The sequence below is a fragment of the Vidua chalybeata genome, chromosome 1 (genome assembly GCF_026979565.1).
Source record: "Vidua chalybeata isolate OUT-0048 chromosome 1, bVidCha1 merged haplotype, whole genome shotgun sequence".
Lineage (NCBI taxonomy): Eukaryota > Metazoa > Chordata > Aves > Passeriformes > Viduidae > Vidua > Vidua chalybeata.
This window is the reverse complement of record NC_071530.1, coordinates 10,841,851-10,860,301: the sequence shown is the minus strand read 5'-3', so window position 1 is coordinate 10,860,301 and position 18,451 is coordinate 10,841,851. Positions and strand designations below refer to the sequence as shown.

Here is an 18,451-nt window from a genome sequence, read left to right as displayed (position 1 = left end):
AGCAACAGGCAATAATGTGCAAAAGATGGAAGTGCACAACAATACCAATAATTTTAAACCTAGCCTGACTATTTCCCTGTGAACACCTTCAATGATTATTCTGTCATTTATCTTTTCCTCCTTCACTGGGTCAATAATTCATCTGTGCAGTGTGTATACTACAGCTTTTCTCTTTTTACAGAGCTTATTCAAAACTCTGCCCTCCTCCTCCTCCCATTTAGACACACACTAAATGTTCCCTTGCTTAGCCAATGGATTGACATATTGAATTATAATCTTTATCATTGGTATTGATAGAAGTATATCCTATTATTAGGATCTGCCTGTGTTTGGTTGACACAATCCCATCCATCGCTGCTCTAAGCATGCAGCAAATTTTACATTCTGTTTCTCTGCCACACAAAGTGAAGTCGCCAGCAAGGGCTTTGGGGACAAGTGGAAAACAGTACCAACAAAAGCTTAAGATGGTTGAAGGGTCCCTTAAGACAAAATAAACATGAAATTGATGAATTTTAAATCCACATTGTAAATTTCACCTATCAATTACACAAAATTAAATCATAAAATATCCCTTTACCTAGCAATAGTATAGTATAAAACTAAATGGATTTGCGTTTTGATTGGTGGCAGGAGTAAGCATTAGCCACTGCAGCAAGAAAGCATTTCCATAGTGCTTGGTTAACTCTCTATAAGAAGTGAGAATATTTTCTCAGCAAAGAAGATTTAGGTTTGTGTGACATCAGTGTCCTGAGGGTTAATCCTGAAGGTCTGACAGCTGTCAGCAGTCAGGCACAGGTGCAGTACACACACTTTAGGATATCAGTACCCAGACACAACAGTCACTGCTGGTACTACAGCCAAGGGCTGCCCTGCTCCTATGTCTATCATTTGAAGCATTTCTCTTACCAAATGCAGCCTTTGGATTAGGTCCCAAAAGCCCACGCTCTTTTCACTTCAGAGAAACCAGTTGAGGAAGTCAGGAGTGAATACCAGCCTTTATCAGGATCACAACCCAACAGTCTCACACACAGTGAGATGTCATACAGAGACACCACATTTCTCAGTGAGCAATGCCTTAGCAAAAAAGTGTCAAAGAATTCACTTAGAAAAATCTTCTGGCTATAGCGTTCATAAATAGCTTCATTCTTTTGGTTTCTGATATCAGTGCAATCCCATAATGAAATTGCAATTGAAGGAGGCTAATTTGTGCTTTAATTATATATTAGTCTGAGCTGAAAGGTTTCTGGACGGAAGAAGGTTTTCTTCAGGCAATTTTTTATTCTGCTTATTGTATTTACTTAACAAAGAGCAGTCAGCTTTTACAGTGAATTCCCATAATAGAGTTGAGCTATAATGTTATCCAGCCAAGGGCAAACACATGCAGTCATTTTTGATGGGTTCTGATAACAGTCTTTAACAAAAACAAGGATTGTTTGCAAATGTAGAAAGAACCAGGCCAAAAAGCTAACAGATATGCTGCTGAAAAAGTTTAAAGAGCTCTTCAGCTGGAATACCTTCTAGACCAATGGTACTTTGGAAGACAGGTAGTTTGAGGAAATTCAGAGAAATATTTTCTCAATGATAAAGAAATTTCCCATGGAAATATTTTTTCTTGTTTCACTTGAAAGAATACAGTCTTGGACTGATTTTGATGCTTCTGCCACGGGATGAGAGGCCAACACTGTTCACAATGTGCAGGATTCAGAGCATTTTCACTGAGGAAATAGGTACCTCTGTCCAAAGCAAGTTCTTTTGTGCCATCCGTCACTGAGTTTTCTCTGAAGAATTCTGGTTCAGCCTCCACTGGGGAGAGGAAACAAGGGAAGTAGATGATCTCATCCATCAGATCAGTGCTCATGTCCCTTCTCCCAGGGCTGGACCCATTCCCAGCTGGACCAGTTCAAGCATCCCCTACTCTGCAGTGCTCGGGCACCACTGCTGGGAAGCACAGTCAATAAACACTACATGGGGGCAGAAACCAGGAGGAATGTGTATTTAGTGTTTGCATCTGCCAGCTGTAATAAATGCATTGAGGTTCAGTAAACTGTGCTGGCACTGTAGAGTCACAGAATGTGCTGAGCTGGAAGGGATCCACAAGGATCATTGAGTCCAACTCCCAGCCCTGCACAGCACCATCCCCAAGAGTCACATCACGTGCCTGAGAGCACTGTCCAAACACTTCTGGAACTCTGTCAGGCTGGTGCTGGGACCATTGCCCTGGGTCAGTGCCCAAATACCCTCCGAGGGAAGAACCTTTTTCTAAGATCCAACCTAAACCTTCACTGACACAACTTCAAGCCATTCCTTCAGATCCCAAAACCAGACTTACCAAGATGTTTGGACCTGAGAAAAAGTGTGAAGTCAATGTGAATGCATTGACTGATTTTATAAGCATCTTTTCTTCTGTTTTCTTCTAGAAAAACTAAGCATACTGTCAACCTTCATAGCACCCTTCAAGTACCTGAGCCCTGGCCCGACCACCATGGAGGATGAAGACAATTTAAGTAAGCAGTCTCTTTTCTCTATAGATGAACAATAAAGTTCAAAAAATAAAATCTCTACAGTGGAGGAGCAATTGTGGAAAATGAGGTGGTTTTGCAACTGTTGGCAAGTCCTCATGTGAAATCACAGAAGGGAACTGGAAGGGACCCACAAGGATCATCAAGTCCAGTTCCTGGCCCTGCACAGAACCATCAAATTGATAATTGATTAACCAGGCTTAAATAAACCAGTTATAACCTAAAAATTAACCACTCTTGGCTAATTAGTATTCTCTTGGGCCCTTACACCTCAACCAACTGTCTGAGCCCATGACTGTACAGCTGGAGGAAAGTCCTACTGAGTTTGAAGGAGCTGAGAAGTCTTCCAAACACCAAGAAGTCCGAGAGTGGCAGTTAGGAATAATAACCCTCAGTAAGCCCTTCCATTTGTCACCTAGAAGCAATTATTGTGAGTTATCCTGCCTGCTTATTGTAACACAACTTGAATCTTAAAAAAAAAAAGGGAGGGAAGTTTTCTGAGCCAAATGAGCAATGTTTTAGTATCACCTACCAGATTGGTTTCTTTTCCAGCCAGACACATGCTGCCATGTTACCCTATTAGAGCCACTTAGTGGGAGGAATTTGTTGGTTTTCCCTTGTTGTTGCTGATCTGCCTGGCTTTGGTCATGATGCATCACCAAGGGGAAGAGCTGCTGGAGGAGTGAAGAAGCACAGCGTGCTATTTTCTTCTGCTGAGCATCACATGGACATCACACTCTTCTGCTGCACAGCAAAGGCAGGCAATTACAGATCTTAGCAAAGGCAAAAAAAAGTCCTGAAAATCCTTCAGAATTGCTCCCAGGAAGGCTGTATTTTCAGGAAGACATGTGAGAAGTATACACACACACAGAGGAAACATATTATGCACACGATGAGCTTGTGCAGGCACCTCCTGCGTAATAGTTCCCAAATGTGCTACTTAGTTATTTTTAGGTAATGTAGGAAGTTTGTACAAGCCAAACACTGTAACATAATTTTCTTATTGCTACTGTAACACCAAGACAGCTTCGTGCCTGCGTGGGCTGTAAAACAGCTCACATGGACAGGGTGAGCTAAGTTTTCTGAAAGAGAAACAGCAAATGTCACTGTTTTCAGGGTCATCCTTTTCATGTCCTCCCTTCGGTCAAACATATGCTCCAGTGAAAAGGCAGCTATTTATTTCTTGGTACACAGAAAATGTTTTAGGTGTTACTATTCAAATCTTTAAATATTTTTTTAAATATGAATTAATTTAAATTCATCTATATTTCTGGGTTCACTTGCAGTATAGTGGTCTAAATCCCACTAAAGCCTATAGCACACATGTACCTCTGGAGTAATTCCATATTTTAAAGAGCTTCAGAGATTTGCTCTGAACAAGTGTAAAAATCTTCTCCTGTGTTAACAATTTAACAGAAGCCCAGGAGAATGCTGGCAAGGTAGAGAAGTAGGTTGCTTATCCCTGTAGTTTTCTGCTCACTGAGCATCCTGTAAGAGCACTGCTCCCCCAACTGTGCAGTATTAATGGGCAGAGTTCCACCAGCTGAAATTGATACAAATCCTGTTTCACATTCCCTTAGGCCTTCTTTACAAAGGGAACCATGCAGTTTAACTACACCTGTATTTTCAGCAGGTGATTATTAGCATACAGACATGATTTTTGTGGTTTATGATCAATGAACTAATATTACAAAAACCTACCAAAAGCACTATGCACCTTTGCAATGGAATTGTGGGTAAAGTAATCATCTGTCTCTGATGAAGGTTTAATCTTGAACATGCAAGGAAAGGACCACCCTATTCATCCCCAGAAGGCAGTTTTATCTAAGAATGTAAGAAATAACACAGAGGATTAGAAGTAGGAAGCCTAGCTCTGTACATGGTCTTCAGCATTTGTTAATGATGTTTTGAAAAAAAGGACATTTAAATGGAGATCCTCCCCTTGGTATATCCTCTAGCCCCTAGCAAAAATTTACTCTGCTAGAGCTTGCACATGAATCATCATATTTCTTAGGCATCAACAGAACTGTCTAGTTCTCTCCAGAGCCCACTGATCTCAACAGCAGCAAGGAACAAGGAGTGATGTAGAGTGTTGTCAAAAAGTGCACCCTTTTATTGCTTCAAGCCTGCTGTCTCTAGTGCTGGGATTGCATGGAACAGTGAATAATCATTCCCTGTTCACTGCTTAAACCTGTCTGCCTTTCATGATGTTACAAGCCTATGCCTGTCCCTGATCTTTAAATGTGCCATCCCCACTTTGCCATGGGATCAAGGCAGATTATCATCAGCCACAGATACTTCTGAATCCAGGTCGTACCTCTAGCAGGAGCACATGATTCCTGGGGATCTCATTATGGAGTGCTGATACAGGCACAGGCTCAGGGCAGCACACACCTCCCCAGTGTCTGCAGAGGGAGCTGGTGGTCCCCAACACACTGATTTCAACCACTGCAGCAGTCTTGAAGGACACATTCCAGACTCAGATTCAATGTAAGCATGTTCAATTATGAGCATGTTGGTCCAGTTCCTCTTCAGACAGCATGAGGCCCCAGAGCTTTTGTTTCCACAGGGATACAGCCTCACACTGTGAGACAGACAGCCCTGTCTCTGAGAAAAAAAATTAACATCCCATTTCAGGAGCAATCCCTCACCAAAACTATTCCCTTATTTTTGTTTTGAAAACTGTGTCTATTGCTATCATTTGGATTTCTCCAGGGCCTAAAATGCTCTGGCTCTGATTCAGGAGGGCATGTCCTTAGGTTTGTCTCTGCCATGGGCTGCCCACATTTTCCGCTACATGCCATTCTTTGCTAACTTGGGCAGAGAGCATCAGAATTTGAGTATCAATCTAAGTCAGCTCATCAGATCATTTGAATAATTTCCCTCATTGGTAAGTGTCACACTGTGACACGAAATAGTAACTCACGCACTCACTCAAGATGCAAAAGAAGGAAAAGAGGAAGTTTTATTTCTGACCTCGCAACATACAGAATCCCAAAAGTGACAGTGGATTGGAGGACGAAATTGCCACCTCTCCAACCACACTGGTCAAACCAACAGTCCATCAATTCTCTCCTCCCACAAAGAAGAATGCAAAAAAATCATTATTTACATGAACAGTGTGTGAGAAATCCAGTAGAAATATGTAAACATCAGAAGGCATAGAAAACTTCTAGAAGAACTTTAAAACTTTTAAAAGAACAGGGTGACAGGTAAGATCTGTATTAGACATGGATTTCAGAGTTATTTCAGATAGTTAGGTGGGCAAAGTAGAGTATGTTCATTCTGGAACAGTTAAAGACAATGGCAGTCACCTTTCAAAAACTTTTCATCTTCCCTTTAAGCAAAGTCCTGTACTTTTTTCACTGGTAATGCTTCTCTCTGCAGTGTGATGTTGCACACCAACAAAATCTAATGACACTGGTTTTAACCACCTGAACCCTGTCAGCCGCCAGGGAGTGTTCAACAGCAACAGAGAAATCATGGCTTACCTAGACTTTTTACATGAAGATTTAAAAATACATGTGTGTTTTCATGTAAGAGACAAAAGAGTGATTTCCTTTGTTAGCTTCAAGTTTATCATTCCAAAGTCAAGGGTATCAACCTAAAAATCCCAGCAGAAGCATTCCCAACTCTTGGTTGTAGAACCAATAAGTGTATGAAATTGCCATCTTGCTTGCAAGAGGAGACTGCCCTACATTGCATTTGATGCCAGAGCTGGCCTTGGACAGACGTACCATGGCTCTGGCTCCTGATTAAAGATTTTTCACTTTCAAGTATTCCAGGAATTATGCAAGTCAATCCTCCTAACATCCGTAGTCAATGTGATATAGATGAACAGCAAAAATGTACTCTACATAAGCAATCCATGTTTACTAAACATTTCTAAAGACTGCCTGTCTCAGAGCTATCAGTTGAATCGGGAGCTGGCTATAATACAGATATTGCAAATTCTTTCTTTTAATATCACAACTTTTCAATAATGTGGTGTCCATTGTAATTCAATAGTAGAGATGCCAGTGAAAATGAAGATGCCACCTACCATCTCTCCTTTCCCGTCTTCCCTAGAAGTTGGGTTGGCAGCAGAATAACCTTCAACAGGAACAATATTATCTCTTCAAATGTAGCGTGGAGTATCGGATGGTTAGTTCTGCAGAGCCCTTAAGACCCAGAGACATAGTCAGTGTCATTATTGGTGATGCATTATAGTTCTGAAATGCTCTTGATGATGCAAACTCTCTAGGTTAACTCTACTGTGCATAATGACCAAAAGGAGAAAAACATGAAAGAGCAGTCAGAATATTGAGGAATAGTGCATAAATAAATATATTTCACTAACTGCTTTCCTTTCTCCCATTCAATTACTGAAGTAAATACAAGATCACAGTGTCTCCTGTTGCCTGTGAAACTGCAAAAATCAATTAATCAAATTACCTGGGGAGATACTACAGTGCAAAGCTGCAGGACTTTTTTAGAAATCTTACTAAATAAATTAGAAGCTATTGCCAAAAAAACCCATATTTTCCTTCCTCATTTTTTTAACTCCATCCCCTTTCAATGTTATTATTCTCCAACCTTTCATCATGGGAGAGCCATAATATATTATCTTTTTTTTTTTTCCCAAATGTAAAGAATATATTTGGGAGAGTCAAGAACAAAGACATTATGAGAAATAACAAGACTGAAAATGATCCAGAGTTTTGCATTTTCCCTGTGTGTATCCTCTGACTTACCCCTTTCCTTTTAGCGCTCTTCATTTTTAAAATTGCTTGTGATTGTTCTATTACAGCTGCTTACAGTATTTATCTTGTGTAGTTTGGTGTCATTTGCCTGCTTTGTCTGATTTTCACAATAGAAGTACATGTGCCACCATTAGAGAGGTAATCTTATGTCTGCTACACAGAGGTCTCATGAAAGACACATTTCAAAGACTTCCTATTTCAAAGATACCTGAAAGTATAAAGTAATTTCACATTTCCTGGCTGCTGCCAGGGATCACACAAGTCCATCAGGCTCACAGACTTTCTGAAGCACTCGCTGAGTTTAGGCTGCCTCTGCTTTACAGGCCAGGATGACTCTTGGCTGCTGCAGATCCTACTGAAATCTGGGCAGAACTGAGCTGTTTCCTGGTGTTTCAGGACCAGGTACTCTAAAATCTGGTTGGCTGTAAGGATACTTGCACAGATTTTCTTCACTGTGATGAGGCCAAAACACACCATAAATACAGGCATGTCATCACCATGCATGCCCAACTTTGTCCACACATCCTTTGTGCTTGATCTCTGGAAGTTTTACACTTGCATGTTTGCAATATTTTTACTTCATCAAGGCAAACTCTGTTGGCCAAATCATGGACTAGACGATTTTATAGACAAAATTTAAGACAATAAGTAATGTTTATTTTATGGTTTTAGTTAACCATTGTTTTATTGAGGGTGGTAAACGTAGGATGTTAAGGTCACACATTCATGTTCACAAATGTGTAGTTCTCTGACCACGAAAGAAAAACAAGAAGGAATAAGACAATATGAATGATAAACACAAATAACCTCTTGAGTTTTCCTATTCAGTGGTGCATAATCAATACAAATTCTTTTCAAAGCTGAATATTGTGTGAAGCAGGAGCTATCTTTCTTTTCAGGCTTCTTGACTACAGTATCATTATGTACCATAATTGGCTCTGTAAAAACCTATTAGGTTAAGATGAGAGAGGAGGTGTGAAATACAGAACCAAACCTTTTTCCGGCTAAAAAAATATGTCTGTGCCAAAATATTTTGCCTTTACATTAAAAAATATACACAACTAAAGAGATACCTTCTGAGTGGGATGAAAATATGAGAAAAGGTCATGATGGAAAATGGCCAGAGACACTGCCAAGCTGGGTAGAGGAGGTTAAAGCTGATATTCCCTTTCCCTTCAGAGCAGAGTCTCTATAAAGACAGTTGTGAACTCAATGAGAAAACAGAACATTATCCTTGTGCCTTAGTTATCATGATCTTTTAAATGTCTTATTTCCAGAGAGGTTGTTTTAAAGATGTCATATTTGATACAGCTGAATACCATATGATGAAACTTTTCTTTTACTATTATGTAGGTCTTTTGCTTTTCTTTCCTTCCTCACCTGTCTTCATCCTGTCCCCTTAGCTTCAGAAAGTAAAAATTAACTAGTCACTAAAATCTTAATTTGTCTGTTCATGTTCTACCTCAGCAAAGCACTGCAGAAGAGAGCTCTGGTGGTAACTCTGGTGAGACATAGAGCCAGGCTGGAAGCTCAGTGTGTGCTGCAGGGTTTTCAGGAGAGGGAGCCTAAAGACTCAGTTCTGCAAATGGGCCCCACACATGGCATTTATGCCATGATTATCACTCCTGTCTAAGCAGTGGCCCTCTTTCTGTGGAACAACTTGCGTGAGTGCAGACTTAGTGGTCTGATGGGAAAAAGTCTTTCAATATTAAATACAAGTGTAACGTTTCAGAATAGAAAGGAAGTTTTTAATCATGATGGTTGGTTCCCCATAATCTCTGCAGGCTCCTGTGCATCTGTTGGCCCAGCCTGTCACTGGGGTGCAGGACAGACACAGCACTTCAGCAAGAGTTTCTCAAAGCTTAGCCAGCAGCTCACCCTTTACATCCTTACCAACTTATATTATCAGAGTAGGGAGAAAATGAAACATGGCCATGCCCCTACAAAAAGTGGGAGGACCATTCTCTGACTCCTAAGGACCACAGGGACCTTCTCTGTGCATGAGACTGACACAGCCTGTGCAGGTGGCATGATCACGTCTCACAATAACAAACCAGACCTGGGAAAGGCTCCATGTCCAGCATTGTTTGGAGTAAAGCAGGCAGCTGCACAGTGCTGTGCTTGGAAAGGGATCAGGTGCTTCACCCCTGGGATGGGTTGCCTTGTAGGTTGGTTACACCCACATTTACTTTTTCCATTTGTCTCTATCCCAGGGAATGCACAGGATGGCTGGAGGGTATGTCAGTGATGCAAAACATTTAAACAAACTCATCAGAAATTACATAAATTTTATAGGATGATTATTTAGCCAGCAGCACATCTTGTGTCTGATTCAGAACATCGGTGGGATGACTCTCCGTTCTCAGCCATGCCTCTGCTGCAGCACAGAGCACTCACTGCCTTGCAGCACATTGCACGGGTGTGGTCCAGGGCAGGTTCATTCATTCAACAACAGAGTGCTCCCCCCTCTATAGCTCCCCATTGTCATTTTATTCCCTTCCTGGCATTCCTTGCAGTCACTCTCCCTCTGCTGTTGCTTTTCTTTGACATGGATCATCCTTTACATCAGTAGTTGCTCCCATCGTGATGTTCTAGCTCCTCCTGGTCTCATTGGGATTTATCTACAACTTTTGCAATATTAGTTGTTGCTGATGCAGAAACTAAGAGTATCTGCAATTGAGTTTGACAGAAAGACACTCACTTACTAAACTGGGATTTGAGTTCAGACCAAATAATTGTTTCAAATGCTATGAAGGTCTGTCAGACCATCTCCTAGTCTGGATTCATTAGGTTAACAATGCAAGAGGCTATGGTGTGAGCAGAGACAGTCAATGTATTAATTGCAAATAGATTATGCAATGCTTTGACCCATTTTTCTGTTTGTGAATAATTTCTGATTTCTAATAATGTGTTCATAAGCATTCACCCACATGGATTATAGAACAATTGTCATCCTAAGGGAATTTTGCAAACTATTTAAATTTTACTAGCAATTATCAAGCAGTTCATTTAAGTCACATGGCATCCATTATGCTTCATCTTTGAATGATGTAATCTTTTCTTAAAACAGAAGGCTAATGACTAATAGAAGCAGACCTTTAGGGACAAGTAAACATTCAGAACATGCGAAAAAACTGTGCTAGAAATAATAAACCAACCATTATACAGATATTTAAGGAAAACATCTAAAAAAGGCTTAGCAACTATTTTTCTTTTTTTTTCTTTTTTGGCTATTCTGACAGCCCTAGGCATAATGTCAGCTACGATGATGACAATTATAATGCGAGTTGTTTCCTTTCTTTACTGACAGGTACCAGCAGTGCAGAAGTAAAGGAAAATCGAAACATTGGCAACCTGGAGGATCATCCAATAGCATCTACTGATAGGGCAAGAGGGGGAACAACTAGCAGTAAGAGGAAAAGACCCTTAGAGGAAGGCAATAATGGCCATTTCTGCAAACTCCAGCTTATCTGGAAGAAAGTTTCATGGTCAGTGACGCCAAAGAACGCTCTGGTTCAGCTACACGAACTCAAACCAGGATTACAATATAAAATGGTGTCCCAGACAGGTCCAGTGCATGCTCCAGTCTTTGCTGTTGCTGTGGAAGTAAATGGACTTACATTTGAAGGCACAGGCCCAACAAAAAAGAAAGCCAAAATGCGTGCCGCAGAGTTAGCTCTGAAATCATTCGTTCAGTTCCCCAACGCCTGCCAAGCCCACTTCGCCATGGGAAACTGCATCAGCCCATCCACGGACTTCACTTCCGACCAGGCAGACTTCCCAGACACTCTGTTCAAGGAGTTCGAACCATCCACACACAGCGAGGACTTCTCAGTCTACAACCCCGTCAATAACGAGCTGCTTTCCACCGCCTACCGGCACGGGCGCTTGCTCTGCCACACGCTGGACCTGATGGGCCACGCCAAGCCGGGCAAGCACAGGATGGCCAAGGCGGAGAGCGAGAAGAACCCGGTGGTGCTGCTCAATGAGCTGCGCTCCGGCCTGCGCTACGTCTGCCTCTCGGAGACGGTGGAGAAGCAGCACATCAAGAGCTTTGTGATGGCCGTGCGAGTGGACGGGAGAACGTTTGAAGGCTCAGGACGTAGCAAGAAGCTGGCCAAGGGGCAAGCGGCGCAGGCGGCCTTGCAGGCCCTCTTTAACATTCGTCTGCCCAGTCACATTCCCAGCAGGAGTAAATGTCACCATTTGCCACAGGTGAGAGCTCCTGGGTAGCTGCCACTGCATCGGAGGAACTCTTTTGATGAGTGGGATTGGTATTGCTGTAGCTGTTGTTGGTCTACGCAATGGTTCCCCTCATGTTACAGCAAGTGTTGTAGCACAAAACAACCCTTTTCCCATAGAAAGAACCACAGGCAAAACCTTGGAAATAGTATCCTGAAATCATTGGGTACAATTTGAAGCTCATTCCATGGGAGGCATAGAGGAGAGGGCAAAATATAAGGGGAAATACCAACATTTCACTTTGCTAGAGACAACGATAATATTGACACAGGCAGAAAACTCAGGCAATTCTGTGGTACTGCATCCTTCTTAACAGAGAGGAGCCCATATATAAAGGGATGCTCCATCTCCTCCTTTTAGAATTAATGTTTGATGGGGATCATGCTATTCAGAGGAGACATCAGTGATAAGGAATGTGCTTGTGTCAGAGCAATTCTGCCAGTGGAAAAGTTAAGAAATTTTGTTTATTATAGTCTTACTATTGGGGGTTATTTTTTTGTTTAGTTGGTTTGATTTCAGGGCTTCAGTGTTTTTGTTTTTTGTTTTCACATATGCCTCCAACAGCACAGAGTATATTGAAAGTTTTGAAGCTTTCCTGGAACAAAAGTAGAGATTACTGCTGTATTCATATAGAAAATATAGATCTGACATGCATACTTAGCACATGAATATTTTGTAGTTGGTCATACACCAAAGGCTATTTAAGCATTACTCAGACTTGTGTCAATTTTCCAAGTTCACAGGAAGTCAGGATTTGCAGACACTGGGAAGCATTACATGAGTTCAATTAATTTATGGATTTGTTTGCACTATCAGAAAAGGTTTGATTCATCAGCATCAGGAGGTGATCTACAGCTACAAAGCTCCCTTTGTGAAGGGAGCTGTTAACGTCCAGGATTTAATGCAAAGCACTAGGAGCACTACAAGTCATTCTGCTGTTGGCTTGCTGTGAGACCCTAGGCAAGTCATTTAAATTCAATATGCCTGTAATAAAAATGAGCATATTATATAAAAGTACACTTCAAGATCCTTAACTAGTGTGTAAATGCAAATTATGAGTAGCAATTCTCATTAACATTAGTAAAGATGGTCATTATATGTTCAAGGAGTTTGATAGGAGATTAATCCTCTAGGTAACACGACTGCCTTCAGGACCCAGGAATTATAGTTGGTCACCCAGAAGTTTCCTTTCTATGTTTCCAAAAAGAAAACACGTTAAATGTGAGAAATTCTAAAATACACCATAATCCTCCACTTTTCTTTTAATTCCAGGTTGCAAACTCCATGAACCAGTGAGATAAAAACATAGTTCAATAATAACAGTGATCTTCTAACAGAGTGCTTTGCAGGCATTTTGGAAACCTTAGCTAACACAGCAGTTTCACCTTTCCAGTGCTCCTTCAAAGTACACACAGTTTTAAATGAGATACCTCTAGTGTTTCCTTACCCAAATGAATTCTAGTCATAACTAATCCCATTCTGGTGGTTGCTTTGCTGCCCCCAGTGAACTTTGCTGGGTGTGTCAGCAGGTAAATACCATGTATTTATTGACCTCTGGTTTGTCATGTTCTGAAACTACACCACAAGGATCATTGCCTCAGTTCCTGAGCTCTCTGAAATATTTCCTGGTTTCTTGGCTTTACACTCACCTTCTGCCTGAATATCTCATTTTACTTCAGTCTCCAACTGTTCATTAAGTGACATATTCTCCAGTGTATGTTCCCTTTTTTATGGCCTTTTCTCCTTTCTGTAGACTGCTGCCCTCCTTATCTTCTTCTCTTCACTGCTCTGGAAGTATAAATGTCAGTGAAAAGGTGTCACTGAACTTTCTCCGTCAGTATTTCTTGAGTGGTTATGTATTGTCCAACTAAAAGATTACTTTTAATGCCAGCATTCTGCACATTAATTGAGAGATAAGCCTTAACACTGATTTCTGCTAACCTCCTTACAAGCTGCTCTCTTCAACAGATAGAGCAGCTGTGACACAAAACCTGAGTTTGTGTTACTCGCTAAATCATAATTCAAATTCCACAGAAACCAACATATTTCCACTGACTTCAGCTTAAGCTTTAAATCCAGAAGCATCTTTTCCTGTTCTCACTGCATTGTGCAGTACCTTATCAAGTGACTGCCTTTGCTCACTGCCTCAGTCAGCCCATCTGGTCTTTGCTCAGTTGAAATGGTGTAACCATACTGGGGAGAGTGCAGCTCTCAATAGCTGTGGTCAAAGCCAGCTGCTCCAAGTGTTGTTTTAGCTCTTTCTTGTCCCCCTGATCTTGTGAGAACCACATTTTTAAAGACATGCTTCAAGCCAAGTTTTCAAAACTATTCCTATTTAGTAGTCTTGGTTTATGTCCATAAGTGTTTAAAAGCAGAAGAGCACCCTGAAACCCAAATAGCTTAGGAGTAAAATTTGAAATATTAGGAGGGATTAATTTTTTCACAGAATAAGGAGCAACTATTGTCCTATGCAACCATTCACTCTTTTTATGTGCTTCATTGTATTTGTTAGAATATCAAACAGCTAACTCATTGGTAGTGAGAACAGACAAAAAAGATCAGCTGTAAGAGTTTCAGCACATTTTGAGTATTTTGTAGAATTCAGGAGTGTGTTTTTCTCTGTGTTTGTCCTTTACAAAGAGTATTCCAATTTTGCATGTCTCTGCTCCTGTTTGCCTTGATGTTTTCAGTGGCATTAGGAGGCCACAATTAGGCTTTTTGTGGTTACAGCCTGACTGGAAACAGGAAATAGCCAAAAGTCATATACCCTATAATCCAGTTGTCCTGAAATTTCGGATTTTACAGCATCCAAGAAAGTTTTAAAAAAAAATCAGATGTCCTTATGAGCTAGGCATCCAAATCATTAACATTTATGCCTTGCTGTTCAGGGCTCCCAGGGGACCTGGTGTCCCTCAGCCTGGGCCTCGGGTGTGCCCTCAGACAGACAGACACTTTTCTACTGACTAAGGGAGATTCAGTGTAAAATGTCAAAAGAGGCACAATAAGAGGAACTACCTAAAGGAGGCTGTAGCCAAGTAGGGGTTGGCCTCTTCTCCCAAGCAACCAGTGACAGGACAAGAGGACATGGTCTCAAGCTGTGCCAGGGTGGTTCTGGCTGAACATCAGGAAGAATTTCTTCCCTGACAGGGTGGTTAAGCATTGGAATGGACTGTTGAGGGAGGTGGTGGAGTCACCAACCCTGCAAGTGTTCAAGAAATGATTGGACGTGGCATTTAGTGATGTGGTCTAGTTGGCATGGTGATGGTCAGTCAAAGGTTGGACTTGAGGATCTTGAAAATCTTTTCCAGCCTTAAGGATTCTGTGACTCTGTGATTCTGTATCATCCAGTTTGTCCTGAGAGGTGCTGTCTACACAGGAGGTTTCCTGAGCCACCAGGAAATGACACAGCATGGATGTAAAACCCTGTCACCTTGATCTCTTCTGATTCAGGTGAAACAAAGGGGTACAAGAATACAAGAATAGTAAAGCCAGAAATAGATAAACTCCATGGGTCTTTTGCCATCCAGCTTGCTTCTTCAGCTGCCTTTCACCATGAAAACACTGACTGAAAACACACCATGAAATTCTGAGCACTTTACAATACCAGTGTTTTCTTAAAAGAGCATTGCTGTGACTCTGACTTTCTTTCCTGTGATTGCTGCACAATGTGTTTGGGCTAACTGCAAAATTATAAAAAGGTAAGCAAAGGCATATTACAATTTACACCACGAAAAAACATTTAATCTCATCATTTAAAACCAAAATAATTGAGATCATGCCTTCTTTACTGCCATCAGCAGTGCATCAATCTACTTCTGTGAGTCTCATAGAGGTACAATAGTGACTGGGAGATGTGTGCACTTGCCCTTGTATAGGATGTAGAGAAGGTAGCTGAGATAACCCAAGAACCATCTGAAATGGTCACAAGATTTGCCCATCAATCTGCCAGTTCTTCCTCAACCAGAGGTTTGATCTGTGCTAGGCACTGAAGTGCAAGATAAATACTATTCATGGTCAGCGACTGGTCACACAATGTTGATTGGAGAAGCTAAGCCTGGAGATCTGCTAAACTCATGGCAGAGATAAAGTGAATCAGGAGAATGGAAATTAGAACTCTTCACTGTACCTTGTATAAGTCACTAACTATTACTCCTTGTTTCCTGGCATAGTTGGTCTCAACTCATGTTGTCCATCAAATAAAATGCAATTTCTTCAGTTATAAACTCTCGTGGAAGTCTGACAATTGTTTCTTCCCACTTTGGAAGCTAATGTTCTTACATTCCAATACAGGAGGCAGCACCAGAGGGCTCTGACCTAACCAGCCCTAATGAGTCTGCATTGGTAGAAATTCATCCACACACTCCCAGGCTTTCCAAGTGCAGTATGTTCAGTTCAGAAGACCAAGGTGGCCCCCAGCTGCTTCTGACCAACTTGCAATTCTTTTTCTAATCTTGTAGTCCTTCTAACCTATCTTTGTCTAAATTACATTCTTACTGCTGTAGAGCAATACCATTAATTAATACTGCCGTAACAAATTAGTAAAAGAGTGGTGCCTGGATTTCAAATGAACCTAAATTAGAAAAGAATAGGTGTGAAAATCCCATTCACTCTGCTTTGAAATGGCTTAACACTGCTGTTGCTTCTTCATACCCAGAGCCTCCAGAGCAGTGGTTGTCTATTTATTTTAACAAAACTTCATTGTGTTTTGTGTGTGTATCATCAAAAAGAAGAAGGGTTTCTCTCTTTGCCAAATACAGCTAACCTTTTGGATCCAGTTAAATCCCCTATTTGCCAAAAGCTTAATCTTCAGGCTAAAGCAACCTCAATCCCACATTGCAGTGATTCTTTACTTTGAGCAGGTCAAGGATTCCTGACAGTTAACTTCAGTGCCACCTTGATGAGAAGGTGGCATCATCATGGGAAGAACAACCACCATGTTAGGGAAAGCCACATACCCCACATTTCTCACCCACCCCCCTCCAGAAACCTATTGCCCTGCGTTGCAAAGCTGGTTCATTTTCATGCAGTATCAGTTGTTTCTGCCTCCTTTATTTCTCTCACTATCCTCATTCACCAACTTCCTGACAGCTATGGCCTCTCACCTGGGTCACGATTAAGCCAGGACTGAGTTTGGCAGTGATATATTTGACTCCAGTGTGAAGAGCAGCAGCACATGGAGCAGGCATTGAGCTTTGAGAAGCTGTTCCAACAGGTTTCTGTGAAGAGCTTTGTCTAGTTAACTGAGCAGGTACATAGTTTTATAAACTTCTCTGTTTTCTCCTGCACAAAGAGGAACAGCTGATAGGGATGTGTGTGTCGCTCCTGACAGGAGAATGCTAGAAAGAGAAATGGTGGGGACCAGAGAGAAGCCTCTGCAATGCAAATAACATTTGATTTTCAGCCATCTATTTCTTGCTCTGTAGGTGGGGAAAGTTGCTTTTATAATCAGAACTACAGGCAATCAAGAAATTTATAGGATTAGAGTTTCTTAGGCAAAACAATGGCAAAAGAACCAATTTAGAGGCACAGCATTAGTTTACTGGATACTGTTATTATCTTGGCTGCTAATTGGATTGTAGTCACTTCTAGGCTCACAGCTGAGTAACAAGGACCACCTCCTCACCCTTCATACAACAGCAACATAAAAGATATTTATTGCCCCAGAGAGATTACAGCTTGAGTCTCAGATGAAGAAATTACTTTGGTTTAATGTATATAATCCATGCAAGATCAAATGGAGATGCAGAATTGCTACCTACATGGAATTACAGGAAATAAATTAACAGGGTAGGAAGGACTCTGGTTGCTTGCACTCACAGCATCAGCACATATATGTAGGCACATTAAGGGGTTTGCACATGAAAAGCAATCATCACTGCAAAACAACACATAACTTTGCATCAGCTGAGCCCCAATAATCCTTCAGTTCTCTGCTGCAGAAAGGAGTTGGTGTATCCATCTCCACACTCCCTGCCTCTCTCTTTTGCTCCTGAGTTGCTGTTCTGTGTAACTCCCAGCCACAGATAACTCCAATCCCCAAAAGATTCCCCTGCACTTGTCTTTAAGTCCTATGTGATGTAGAGCATGCTCAGGGCTTTCAGAGCATTAGGTATGCTAAACAAAACTCTCCTAAATGAGATGTTAAATTCTAAATGTACCGCATACCTAATTAATAACACTTAGAAGAACTGCAATAATCATGGTAATTAGTTAATGAATGGCCAATCTTAATTTACAGAAGTGAAAAAATAATTGTAATATCTTCAAGGAAAAAATCTATAAGGCTGAAAGGTATTTTTCTATGTAATTTAAGCTTATAAGCAATCCAAACCTCTTCTTCCTCTGAAAAGAAAGGAAAATCAAAAGTTTCTAATTTTCCCTTATAAAAACTGTAAGGGTCCATGGTGATTACAGTGCATTCAGAGTAGGGTAAATCAGATTTAACCATCTAACTTGGCTGCTGGGTGCTCCTTTAGCTCTTTAGTTATTGAAAATACTTCATATCATCCATGCATCTACATAAATATCATTTGATTTCTTCCCTTCAGATTCTAGATTGCATATTAAACATGGCTAGCAAGACCTCGCATGGATTCTGCTGACTTGTGCTATTTACCTCAATAAACCAGCCTTGTCTATCCATGAAGCTGATGGTGTGGATCTGATTTGTGAAGAATTATTATTTGCGCAACTCATTAGGGTGAAACAGTTTGTGCAGAATGATTAGGGCTCCAGCAACCAGCAGACCTAGTTAGTAGATGAAAGCTGAGTCCCAGTCTGGTGTCATCCAGACATAAAACCTTCTTCTAAACCAGACACTGTCACAGCTGTCAGAGTTGCTTCTGTTGTTTTCTGGCTTTGTAAGTGAGCTAGGGACACTTCAAAAAGCTCCCGGCAAGCTGGACCTTGTTAAAGCTGCCGCTTAATCTTGGACTTGCATCCTGACTT

At 41.1% G+C, this 18,451-nt stretch overlaps 1 protein-coding gene across 1 annotated transcript in view; it reads left to right on the top strand.

Annotated features, from left to right (window-relative positions):
- The window catches only part of ADARB2 (adenosine deaminase RNA specific B2 (inactive)), a 305,557-nt gene that overhangs the window by 193,370 nt on the left and 93,736 nt on the right, over positions 1-18,451 (top strand). The window contains exons 2-3 of the mRNA XM_053960621.1: positions 2,418-2,504; positions 10,572-11,476. Of these exons, the coding sequence (XP_053816596.1) occupies positions 2,418-2,504; positions 10,572-11,476 (992 nt within the window). The remainder of the gene's footprint in view (positions 1-2,417; positions 2,505-10,571; positions 11,477-18,451) is intronic.